The sequence below is a fragment of the Nannobrachium achirus genome, assembly GCF_963921795.1.
Source record: "Nannobrachium achirus genome assembly, chromosome: 13".
Lineage (NCBI taxonomy): Eukaryota > Metazoa > Chordata > Actinopteri > Myctophiformes > Myctophidae > Nannobrachium > Nannobrachium achirus.
In genome coordinates this window covers 36,940,435-36,953,223 of record NC_137833.1, presented here as the reverse complement: position 1 = coordinate 36,953,223, position 12,789 = coordinate 36,940,435, and the positions used below count along the sequence as shown (strand labels likewise).

The following is a 12,789-nucleotide window of genomic DNA, read 5'->3' as shown; positions in this document are numbered from 1 at the left end:
CTCCATGTCCCAATTTAATGCAGCACAATTTAAGCACAACTCTGCTACACCCCGCCTGTGCCCTCAGATTTGTCATTTTTTTCAGCAGTAGCAGAATACTTTTTTTGTATTATACTGTATGGTTAGTGATTTTATTAATTCATCGATAACCATTTTGTTTTCTAAAAGCCTATTTTTTTATGTTGGAAATTCAGCTTACGCAGCTGCCAAAGACGGTAACTGTCCGGTTAACTTCTCACTTTTTAAGTATGTGCTGGATGTGTGAATTTGGATGTGTGTATGGCTTAGATGTATATTTGCATATTTATATTCGAAGGTACTGTATGTTGCACACTGTCCTCTGTGGTTAGTCTTCATAGCAGTAAAGGACTATGCAGGGCATGGAACACCTCAACAAACGGACAACAAAAGCTGTTATGTTTTTTTAATACTGACAATGCTTCATCAGGCTGTTTGGAACTGTCTTTTTCATTAAAGGATAACTTTCAATGCCTGTGTATCAAAGACAAGCACGGACGCATAGACAGAACCTCTCATCCCGTACCGTTGCACAAGCGGGATTAGACAGCATCTAAATGGAAAGCTTCCAGTTGCCTTTCCCACATGCACTCCCTGTCCCTCACAGTGATCATGGCTTAGTTTAAGCCCTTGGAGGCATGAGAAGGAATATTGACGCTGCATTACCCAGTGACAGACTGACAGGACACTGCACTGTAGCACAAGCCATGATGCTGTATTCATTGCAGCACCTCTTTAGTCAAACAAAGTTTAGATTCAATATAGACAGTTATTACACTGTTTATTTAATGTTTTATGTTCCTTGTACTTAAGGGATTGGAATTTCAGAGTTCCACTCTGTGAACAGAGTCAAGTGTGTGCTGCACTGTATGTACTGTTGTACATTTTAAACTATTCTAATCTGCAAACTTGGAGAACTCATGTTGACTTTGGTTTTATGAAGCATGCGACACTCAGTCCCTTCAGGCAGAAGATTCTATGCTGGAACAGTAACATCAACCTACCTGCAGAAAAGGTGTTTCTCCCTTCATTCAGTTATTACATCAGACGCCTTAGTACAACATGAAAAACAAAGCTTGAAATGCAAAGTTGTTCTTTAATGTATTTCCTTTGAAGTTTAAGACTGTATTTTATACAAAAAGAATAAAGAGATGCGTACAAAAATATACATATAAATGAGTTTGTCTTCTCTGAAGTTGTGGGATGTAATGCTGATATTCAAAGAGAATATGAGAAATATAGGCAACATTGGAAATAATAAGTATGACATACAATTCAATACAAATGCTATTACATATTCACATATTAGAGGTTGGGTATAGGCCAAGCTGTGAACAGCTTTGGAAGTAAGCATATAGCACATTAATAATACATCGCAATCTATTTTAAGTGCTCCTATTGCTCTAAGGACTATTCTGAACCAAGAAAAGCTTGTCAGACAACTCCATGCAAGTTTACTAATAATATAATAAAAATCAAAGTCTTCACTTTTTTCCCTTTTTTACTTTGTGTGAGGTTCCTCCTTTTTTGGAGTATTTTGCTTCCAGGTCAGACAGGAAACTGTTAAAGTTCTGCTCCCTTGATTTCTGCCTCTGCTGCGAAATGATTAAAAAGACACACACACACACACACACACACACACACACACACACACACACACACACACACACACACACACACACACACACACACACACAGTTTATAAATATCCATTTAGTAAACAAAAACATTATATATACATACATTTTCTTTTGATTACAATCACATGCTGCTATGCATGTTTTACCTTTAGTATCATTGCAAGACTGTCGTCCTGTTCTCCGAGTCCCATCTCTCTCTGCATCTCCTCAGCTTCCTGCCTCTCTTTTTCAAACTGGGAGGAGAAACACAACCACATTATTGGTTTTTCATTGAGCATCAAATTATACAGCTGTAATAAGGGTCCCACAAACATATTGGTCCTATCCATTGCCTGTGGCAAATATAATACGTGTTCACATTCATCTATAATATAAAAGTGTGAATAACAGTCCCCTGGGGTGTTCTGACATCACAGACATCCCTCACCCTCTTCTGCCGTGCTTTTTTCTTTCTTTCGCTCTCCTGGGTGAAGGCGGGGAAGGGAGTGACCTCTCCCGTCTGGATGGCATCAGAGATGATGCTACGGAACCTGGGCTCGTCGTCTTGGGAGCAGCACAGCGCAGAGTCCATGATGACGTCCATGTTCCCCTGGTGCTGGACGTATAGCTGGATGACGTCCTGGCGCTCCTCGTCCGAGCCCTTGTACTTCTGTTCAAACTCCAGGATGTCCTGCACTGTGATCTGAGAAAGACAACACATAAATGAATACTGTTAGAAGAAGGTATTGCTTATTTGCTTTATCTTTATCTACACAGGCTGGTCACATGAAGTCCGAGATCCACGTTGTAGCCAAGGCCTAGATCAGGGGTCTTCAACAGGGGGTCCGGGACCCCTAAGGGATCCTCAGAGTTACTACAGGGGGTCCTCCAAATCTTTGCATGATAGAAACCTTTTTTCTCCTTTTTTATATTAACCCTAGCATCCATATTCTGAGAACTTTAGCCAAAAATAGCAGATCTACAAGGCGTTGTGAACTTGTAGATCTGCTATTTTTGGCAAAAAGGTTTGGTGTAGAGGGGAAAAAGAGCAGACTAAGTACAGAGTGAAAGGTCAGGTTTATTAAGAATTGACGATTCAAGTGGTTAAATGTATGAAAACACAAATTGACATGAATCCAAAATACACAATGATTGTGCTGTCAAACGATGAAATGTATGGATTATATGGAAAGGTTGTGGGGGTCCCTGCTTCATCTCTCTCTCTCAACTAAGGGGTCCTTGGCCTGAAAACGTTGAACACCCCTGGCCTAGATCACATTGGAGCCAGGCCGTTTCTTTAAATGTATTTGCTGCCAGGCACCATAGACAGTAAAACCGGAGTGAGAGAATGTAATCCGGCCTGGAATTGTACACATGCACAAAACCCTTGTGTCTCTCTCAACCCTGATGTCATACAGTTTCATTCCTGGAAAGAAAACAATGACCATGTTCACTGTTCACTGAGACAAGGGTGATGATGTGTGAACATTAACAAAGATCAAACATACATCATCTGACTCATGTGTGACTCAGTGATGGATTGTGGTTCATAATTAGGGGCGGCATAGCTGAATGGTTAGGGAGCCCGCCTGGGGAACCAGAGCCTCTATTTGTCCCAGGTTCGATTCCAGGCCAGGGTAGCAATGTCGATGTGTTGCTCACGTGCTCCTTGTGGGCAGCGAATCAGCTGGGTTGGGCTGAAAATACTGAATTTCCCTCACAGGAGGAAGTACGTAACTATTATAATTATTATCACCTTAGGGAATAGCCGCCTCCAGTCGTCCTCCCAGCATCTGGGCATGTCACCATCTTCATCCACCACGCCCTGTTCATCGTACACCTTCCTCTGCTCCTTGTCACTCAGAACAGAGTACAACTTCCCCAAAACCTGAACACATAACATAGAACTGTATGAATCCCCATGGGGAAATTCTGGCAGCAGCAAGGCAAATAAGAAAAGCAATTGAAACAATTTAAAATAAATCGGTGCTGCCCGCAATGAACCATACAAGTACCTACCTATACCTGCATGCAGTAGACACACACACGCACGCGCGCGCGCGCACACACACACACACACACACACACACACACACACACACACACACACACACACACACACACACACACACACACACACACACACACACACACACACACACACACACACACACACACACATTATAACGCTTTGTGTTGTGACATAAAGTACACAGTACACAGTCACAGTCTACCTGAAACTTCTCTGTGGCCCGCGGGTCTTCTGGGGCTCTGTCAGGGTGGACCTTCAGAGACACCTTGTAGTAGCTCCGCCGGAGCTCTGCGTCCGTGGCTTCCCTGGCGACGCCGAGCACCTCGTACAGGTTGGAGGTGCTGAACAGCTCCTGGCAGCGGTCAACAAGACCCATTTCTAAGCACCGTGAGAAACAAATGTGGACCAGTTGTGTCCTCTCCTCCTAGTTTCCTTCCTTGACTGTCAATATTTGGCGCGCTGGCTTGTCAGTCACGTGTGACTAGGACCTAAACAAACGTGCTTACGTCAGGTTACGTCGCATATACGCCCGTCGCCCGCCCCCTGCTGGCTGATAATGGATAAAGGCGGAGAAAGAATGCAAAAGTAGGCCCTACTTTAAAATAAATATTTTGACGTGAAGCCATAGATTGAGCTTGACTATTTAGTGTCAATAAACTGCTAAAAATAAATATCAAGTTTCTTGTTGAGAATACATGTTATAGCCTTGCACATGCAGGTCTATGGGCCACTCATCCCATGAGAAACGATTCTGAAGTCACTACATAATAATATGTTTTCTTTAATAGGCCTACTGTTTACTCCTCGGAAACTATCAGGCCAAGGCAGTTAGGTAAATTAGTAGGCTAGTACTCTGACTGCAATACTCTTTCGACTTTACCATGCTCAACGTTCAGGTAAGGCTGTTTTGTTACTGCTTTATTGTTAACTATACCTGTCAACAGGGGCGTTGCACCAAATTCTGGGCCCTGGGTACAAGATTCACTGCAGGCCCCCCATGAATGTTCTTCATAGGGGGAGGGGTTTAACCTAACCCATTTAGACTGGGAACACATTATTTTTGAAAAATAGCAAGCGAGCCTGTAGATCTGCTATTTTTTTTAAATCGTGAACATTTATGTATTTATTTGGCCATGGACCCCCTTCTCAAAATGTAGTTCCATGGACCCCCCAGAAGCATCATTTTAGTTGCTTTAAAAAATACACATAGCCTATTCCAAAATTTGCTCACATTTTCACGACTTTTAAAAAATAGCAGATCTACAAGCTAGCAGTGCCACGCTGTGAGCTTGTATATCTGCTATTTTTCAATAGCTAAAAAGTATGAAATAATTAAGGCCCCTCCACCTTGGGCCCTTTGAACCCAGTCCCACTTTCCCCCCTTGTGATCAAAAATAATGATCCCATCCCATTCCCCCAGCAGGCATTTAGAATATGTGCATCAATCATTGATAATAGACTTTGATAGACAGATACCCTAGCGTTTATTGGTGCATTGGAAGCAGAACAAGAATACATCAAAGACAATGAGGCAAGTCACAAACTCATTTTCACTGCTTCATGCGAAAGCAGAACACAAGGATACACACACTGACTTTGAGCTAAGCGTCTGTAGATTGCACCCATCTGTGTTTAAAAGCTTGTACAATATGCATCGCTAAAGATACACTGTAGACTCCCTATCTCTCCTGTTTATCCAATTACAGCCCCATCTGCTTCTGTTGCATATTTGGCACAGTCTTTGTTTTTTTGTTGTTATTTAAAATCCTCTTCTGTACTTTGTACTCGGACACAAAATATAAGCACTTGGACAACTGGCACATCATTATAATGATAAACAATGAATAATAAAAATAAAACGACAAGAGCACGGGTTGTATTTGTAAATGTTATGAACTTTGCTGGTGTGCGAGTCCCTTTAAGCTTTCCATCCACAGCCTGCCCACTCTGTGGGTAACGTTCTAAGAGTTTGAATATAACCAACCTCGTTATTTTAACAGTCTCTCTCAACATCATTCGAATGGCTTTGTCATCTCAGTGAATCAACAGTCTTTATATGATGTCCTTGGCTGAGACAGGCGTCCCACTCCCCCTGTCCAGTGTCCACCCCAGACTGGGGACAGTCTAAAAGCTTCCTGCAGGGGGCAGCAGCTCAGCAATCCTTCCTGGTCCTGACCATCTTGCTGACATACTTGATGGGGATCCCCCAGCGTCTCATTAGATAGACATCAAACACATAGGCCATGCCAGGCTCCAGGCCCCCGATCACAGCCGTGGTGACGGCCCGTCGAGGGTTCAGCTCCTGGAAATATTTACAGAGAACCCTCTCGGTGTCGGAGCGTGACTCAGGCCCCAGGCAGGGAGCGGTGGCGGCTCCCTCTGTGCCTCCCTCGCCCCTCCCTACTTTGCGGCGGTACACGCAGTACAGGCTCCGCTCCTCTGTGCCCATCCAGGCCAGGGTGACGCTGTTGCAGCTCCGCAGCCGGTTGAAGGACTTTATCTGCAGGGTGGACGGCAGCGAGGGCACTCCTCTGCGGTGGTAGGCCGAGGAGGTCTGCATCTTGACCGAAGCCCTCAGGGACCCCTGCGAGGCTGACTCCCCGGCCGCGGCGGGTCCCTCTCTCTCGAGGTGGATGAGGTAGGAAGGGCTGCCCTGGAGCCAGATCTGGGCCAGGTCTTCGCCGACCGCCTGAGAGGTCACGACCTGGCCTTTGTTGGACACGGTGACTTTGACCTTCCGAGCCCCGCCGCAGCTCTGCAGGGTGAGCAGGCCGCTCTGCTGCCAGCCCCGGGGTCGGAAGCTGAAGAACTCCTCCGAGTGAGAGCCACGCTCGCGGAAGTTCACCCACCTCAGCTCGCCTTCCCTGAGCGGGGTGACAGCCGGCCGGGCCTCCTCGTGGGTGTGAGCGAACGTCCCTGTGTACGCCACGCTGGTTCCGTTCGGCCTGTCAATCACAAAGACGTCGAAGTAGTACTGGGTGTCTGGGAGCAGCTCAGAGACGGTGCACACGCTCTCCGTCCCTCGACAAACACATTGCAGGTCGGTATACTCATCGACAGGGTCAGAGGTCGATGGGTCCTGAGGCTCCGGGTACGCATCCCACTGCTTCCACCACCAGTCTTTAAGAATGGGCCACGCTGTCACTTTTCTCTGCTTCTCCTTCTTTTCCCGTTTGAGATCTTTCTGCTTCTTTTTAGTGATGCCCTCTCGGGCCGCGCAGAGACTCGGGTAGTTGTGCTTGGCGTTGACAAGGACACAGTACTCATAACCTTTCTGGGTGTGTGGGAGCTGGCTTAGGGAGGGACTAGGCGCCCAACTGAGGGTGACACTGGTCATGCCCACACCCAGGGTGTGAACTCTAGGGTCCGCTGGGAGCATTGGGAAGGCCCCAGAGGGCCCTGGGCCTTCATGAAGGTACACTGAAGCTTTGGTGTCCTGCTCCTTTGAGCGTAACCTCAGGATGTAGATGGAAGCGGAGGTGTAGGAAGGACCCATGTAGGTGTTCACAGCGTTGCCCGTGTAGGTGTGTAGCTTTTGTTCATTCCCAGGTCCTCGCCACCAAACCTCTGGCATGCTCTTTTTTGTGTTCCCTGTCGAAAGAAAAATATGTGAATAGTATCATCATTTATGCAAAATGTCATTAATACATAACAAAACACAAAACACCAGAATTTACATTTTAATCATGTCTTCTTCCTTTCTGCCGAATGTCTGGTTAAGTACACAAGTACATTTGTCAGTGCTGGTTGTTGAGTTTACTTGAAAAAAAAAGAGAAAAGTTTTTAAAATTAATTTCCAATTCCATTTCCCTTCAAGCCCAGAAATCCTTCCTCAAATGAGACCAAATGTTACACAATCAAAGTGAATAATTCAGGCTGGCAATGGGGAACCTTGAGCCGAGGGTCTGAATGATTTATGTTTCACTTTATAACTTCATAACCATGTTTTTGCATAGTGCTGTAGTAGGGCTGGGCGATATGAACAAATTATTTTTATGCCTTTAATATGGATAGGACAGTAGGCTGACAGGAAATGGAGAGAGAGAGAGATGGGGAGTGACATGCAGCAAAGGCCACCGGGATCGGGACTCGAAACAATGTCAGGGTACATTGTGGTCTAGGTGCCTGGACCACTGGCGTAGCGGTCCAGGCATCAGGATATGCATCATATTCATGATATTTTTGACAGATAATATTGTACTGTGAAGATGATATCAATATATTTTCATTTTTTTGTATTTTTTTAAAAATAGCCGAAATAGCCTATATATGACACATTTAGATCGGGTTTATCTAAAATCTTGTTTTTAATACGATTGGAAGTGTCCATGTAAACGGGGCTATTGTGAGCTTGTAGATCGAGCAGGCATTAAATAGGCTTCAGATATGTGGCAATACTGAACTTTGCTCAAAATGTACTTGTACAAAATGTTATGTACTATTTTGCCTGTACAACTAATTAGAGACTATCATGCACTCTTTGTTTTGGCATAGTAAATTCCACGGTTTATTTATTTCAACATCCACATCTAAAATAAGTAGCCATTTTGTCTAGATCATATCATGTATGCCACTGCCATTGTCTAGGACTCTAGGTGCTTGACTTGACTACTATTCAAATCTAAAGACTGTGGTTGTGCTCAGTATGACTCAGTTCTAGTCTGATGCAAATGGCAGTACCCTGCATGCAAGCCAAATGATGCCATGATGACGTTATGATAACGTCTTCCGGTGACTCCGGTGATGTTCAGAACTAGGCCAGATCGCCCATATGAAAATGATCTTGACGTCATTACCAGGACGTCAAATGGACTAGTATTATTGTTATTGTTTGTTTGTAATGTTAGTTGAAATATTATCATGTAAGGTTATATTCTGGGACATATCTGACTAGTTAAGATATTATCTGGCCTCGATCGGACCCTCTCTGATTAATCCAGGACGTCCGTTTTCGTGGGCAGGATTTATGTTTGTTGAAATCAGGTGATATTCTAGGCCAGGTCAGACTAGTCATGGTTTTACTTGTTCTGGCCTCAATCGCGACGTCACTGATTGGCCCAGGTCCTGACCGTGCTTGCTGGGTAACTTAGGGTCATGGGTCATGATTAGCGCAATTCCAAAGTTGTCAATTAGCAAGTCACTTATGACTATTTTGTCACAAACATCAGTTAAACGAATAGATTCACTGTGCATCAGTGAAAATAATACGATTCACAGTGTGCATTTCTACCGCAGAGCCAGGTGTTTGAAAAGCCATTCACGCCAAATCGTTTAATCTCTCATTTTGAGCATGGTATCAGTGATAAAACAAGGAATTCCTTCAAAGCAAGGCAGATAGGTTTCTCCCAAATGTCGTCTGCAATCCGTTTGACAGACAAGGAGATGATGACTACTGTGTTTCCGGTATGCGTTTACTTGAGTTCCTGCATATTTCTTTTTTTTTTTAAAGATTTGTTTTTGGGCTTTTTATGCCTTTATTTGATAGGATAGTAGGCTGACAGGAAATGGGGAGAGAGATGGGGAATGACATGTGGCAAAGGTCGTCCGGATCGGGAATTGAACCGGTGACGCCAGCAGGCTTCATAGCCTTGTATGTGGTATGCGCCTTGACCACTAGGCCAACGGGCGCACCGTTGCTGCATATTTCTGCTATGCTAGCAACACCTGCAGCGTGAAAAGGCACTGAGCATCTATTCTGAATAAAGAATGAAAAATAAGGTAAGATACAAATGAAAAAAATCACAGAGTGTGAAGTGAACTGTGATATTTATGAATTAATTTAATTATGCGTGGCCACTATGGGATGGTGCGGGATATACGTATACGTACAAACAGACGCGGGACAAACCAATAAAGCCAGATGTAGGAGGCGGTTAGCACTGCTCAAAAATGTGTGAAGGTTTTTAGCATGCCAGGCTCCCACGTGATCAGTCTGGCCATGCCAGGCTACACGTTCTGTGACCCTTTAGTTGGTGTCAATGGTGTGCCAACTCACACTGCAGAGTCTTGTGAGGTTTGTCCTTGAGGGTGCGGGAAGCCAGGCTCCATTCAATGGGAAGATCACACGGGCTGACAGTCACAGACATCATGGCTGCCTTCTTCTTCAGTGTGAAGTAAAGCCTTTGGAGAAAGACAGATAGCATTAACCAGTAAGACTCCCTAATCGGGAGATAAGCGACCGTCAGGTCGCAGCGTGATTTTAGGGCAAAATGTGTAGGAGCAGTGTACAAAAATGTGTTTGACAAAATCGGCCGACATGAATGTAGGCATACTGTGTACCGATTTGCGTGATTTTAGGGCAGTGGCGGGGGTCCTCCACTAGGAGTGCGACCACTTTTGCATCCATTCTGGAGCACCAGGAGTCGTGGTCCCCGGGAATTCCCCGTGAACAGCCCCGTTAGGGTGGTCATTTGGTAATTTTTGCACTATTTGGTGGCGGCGGAAGGGGGTCCCTGGGGGTCCCTGGAGCTCCGGGGGTCCCTGGAGGTTGTGGAGGTTGTGGATTGGCAGGCAAGGAGTGTGTGTGCAAGGTTTGGCATGGATTGGGGCAACGGTGGCGGAGATATGAGTTGGGGAAGAGTGTGACGTGACGGACAGACTGACGGACTGACTGATTGACAGACAGCCGGTGGAGGTTTTGGTAGTAACTGCGACCTGACGGTCGCAATAAGTTCTTTAGTGTTTTGCTACTGGCATTGTCAAAAAGATAATGTCTGATTTCCATTCAGTCGCAGAGGTGACAGATGAAAGCACATCGCTGCCATTGAAAGCCACTTGACATTCTTTTGTTTTTGATGCTTTTCAGATACCGTATGCCTTTGTTTGTGTGTGTGTGTGTGTGTGTGTGTGTGTGTGTGTGTGTGTGTGTGTGTGTGTGTGTGTGTGTGTGTGTGTGTGTGTGTGTGTGTGTGTGTGTGTGTGTGTGTGTGTGTGTGTGTGTGTGTGTGTGTGTTCGTTCCCAAGTTACTTGGAAGATTCTGTCATTTCACATTTTTGGGGCGTTTGTCAAATCTTTGTCTATTCTGCTCACCTAGAGTGTGCTGATCAGTCATTTGATAGCAGGCCAGGAGAGGTGACCTGAATGTCAGATGATAAGACTGTGCTAAGTCTTTCAGATGGTAGTCCATTTGCTGCAACTGTCTGAATTCGTGCTTTGCATAAAAAGACAATGATGACGTATAGGACCCTCACTGTGATTTGATGATTCCGGGACCATACGCTGTTTGTTGATGCTGGATTTTAGATTTGCATATTAGATAGTAGTTCAATGGCAAGAAAAGGACATTTGAAAGGCTGCAGTGCTACCATTCTGTTTTTGTTGGCTATATCTCTCAAACAACCCCCATTCACCCAACGTTGATCATATGATGACCTTCAGTCCGCCGGGGTGAAACTCTAAGTAAATGTCCTGAGGTGATTATAGTTTTGAATAGAATAACTGTCACACTCAAAGCAGAACAGAAATGCTCAGCCCACATTTCCAACATAACAATTTGTTTCAGCCGGGCACTCTTTATAAAAATTAATTAACCGCATATGATTCCCTAATAAATATCCATTTGTCCATTCATGAACGTCGTTACGCTTAATATTCTACAGATGGCGTGTTTCCAAACAGATGTGTGACACTATCATTGTCAAGGGCACTTTGCAGATTAATTAATCAAATTATTCATTTCCGGTTGGTTTTCTCTGTATTATTTGCTGTCTGGTTCTGCATGACTGCGCTGGCGGATGGACCGCTGCACGCAGGGAGATGAGTTTCCCAATTTACAGCTCCCAGTATCCGAGCGATAGCACTGGCACTGCTCACTTTGTTTAAAGCCAAGTGGGCTCAACTCTCTCTCACTGTCTCTCCTGTGGTCCTGGAAAGGACCACTGCCTCTGAAAAGATCATCAGAGGACGGTGATGAGAAGAGCATCATGGGGCAAGACCAAAGTTTTCACTTTCGCTTCATCTTGGAATCGTTCCCTGTTCAATCCCCGGCTGCTGGGTGCATGTCGAAGTGTCCTTGTGCAAAACACTTAAACTCCTAATGCACAAAATGGCAGCATTCTTTTGAGGGCCATACATACTGACTTTGATAAAGTGAGCGAAGGGATGAAATGTGAATCACACATGCTGAATTATATAGACTGCATGAATTTGGTAGACACAAAATGTACCGTATGTTACTCTGATGTAATGAAAATATTACATGAAACGATTCATCTCAATGCACTTAACTTTTAAATTAGCCTACTAATTTATATTGTGCCAGTTGTCTTATACTGTATATGTACCACTTCATAGATCACTGACACCATTGTATTGTATAGTGCTTTGGAGAAAGGCTATATAAGAATTCACCATTTACCATCAATCTGTATCATTACATTAGACAAACATCTCCAAATCTCATTTCATTTCATCAACGTCCCTTTCGTCATGATCCGGCCGTGTGCAACTAGAATGAAAAATGAATGAGGACGTTGACTCTTACTGATACCTCTCCCTGTGTTTTTCAATTCTCCCCACCCTGCTCTTGTGTGTAAGCCTACCTGCGGGTTCGTCCCGCGGGAAGGGGTATGGTCGTGACCCTCCCCTCTGGTAGCCACGCAGTGGGTCGAAGTGGCACCTCATTCTCCGGGGTCAGGGATGAATGTGCCTGGGGCCATGAGGTTCCACAGAACAGTGCAAAGGCCACGCAGAGACACCATGACAGGGATGTGGGTGTCATCCTTCTTGCTCTCTTTCCTGGTCTCTTTCACTCCCAGTCACTGCCACTCAGTTGTCGCCCAGACACTGAAAGGGCAGGGAGGAAAAGGTCAGGAACATCCATCAAACCACACCAGCAACATGCACGCCTTCACAGACACAAACACACACTGTCTGTCTCTCTCTCACACACACTCGCACGCAAGCGCACGCACACACGCAAATCTAATCACAGACTAATTTCTACCGGACCATTTAGAGACACTAAAGATATCTAGGAGGTGATGAATCATGGATATGAGGGAACACGCTACTCAGATAGAATTATTCATGCGGGGAGAAAGAGATTGCCATGCTATATTACTCTGATCCGAATTGGCCAGCTTGACATTCACTGGACAAAAAAAGAAATCGCCCATTGC

General features: G+C 44.9%; 2 protein-coding genes across 2 annotated transcripts; both read right to left on the bottom strand.

Annotated features, from left to right (window-relative positions):
* Positions 1–1,502: 1,502 nt before the first annotated feature.
* LOC308296501 (dnaJ homolog subfamily C member 9-like) lies at positions 1,503–4,045 on the bottom strand (the record flags this gene model as incomplete). Its single annotated transcript, XM_080739788.1, has 5 exons — positions 1,503–1,613; positions 1,805–1,891; positions 2,086–2,340; positions 3,394–3,525; positions 3,872–4,045. 5 exons carry the CDS (start codon positions 4,043–4,045, stop codon positions 1,503–1,505), a joined length of 759 nt encoding a protein of 252 aa, XP_080595914.1.
* Positions 4,046–5,821: 1,776 nt separating this feature from the next.
* On the bottom strand, positions 5,822–12,389 carry ndnfl (neuron-derived neurotrophic factor, like; the record flags this gene model as incomplete). The annotated part of the gene is made up of 3 exons (XM_080740414.1): positions 5,822–7,260; positions 9,665–9,789; positions 12,211–12,389. 3 exons carry the CDS (start codon positions 12,387–12,389, stop codon positions 5,822–5,824), a joined length of 1,743 nt encoding a protein of 580 aa, XP_080596540.1.
* Between the last annotated feature and the right edge of the window lie 400 nt (positions 12,390–12,789).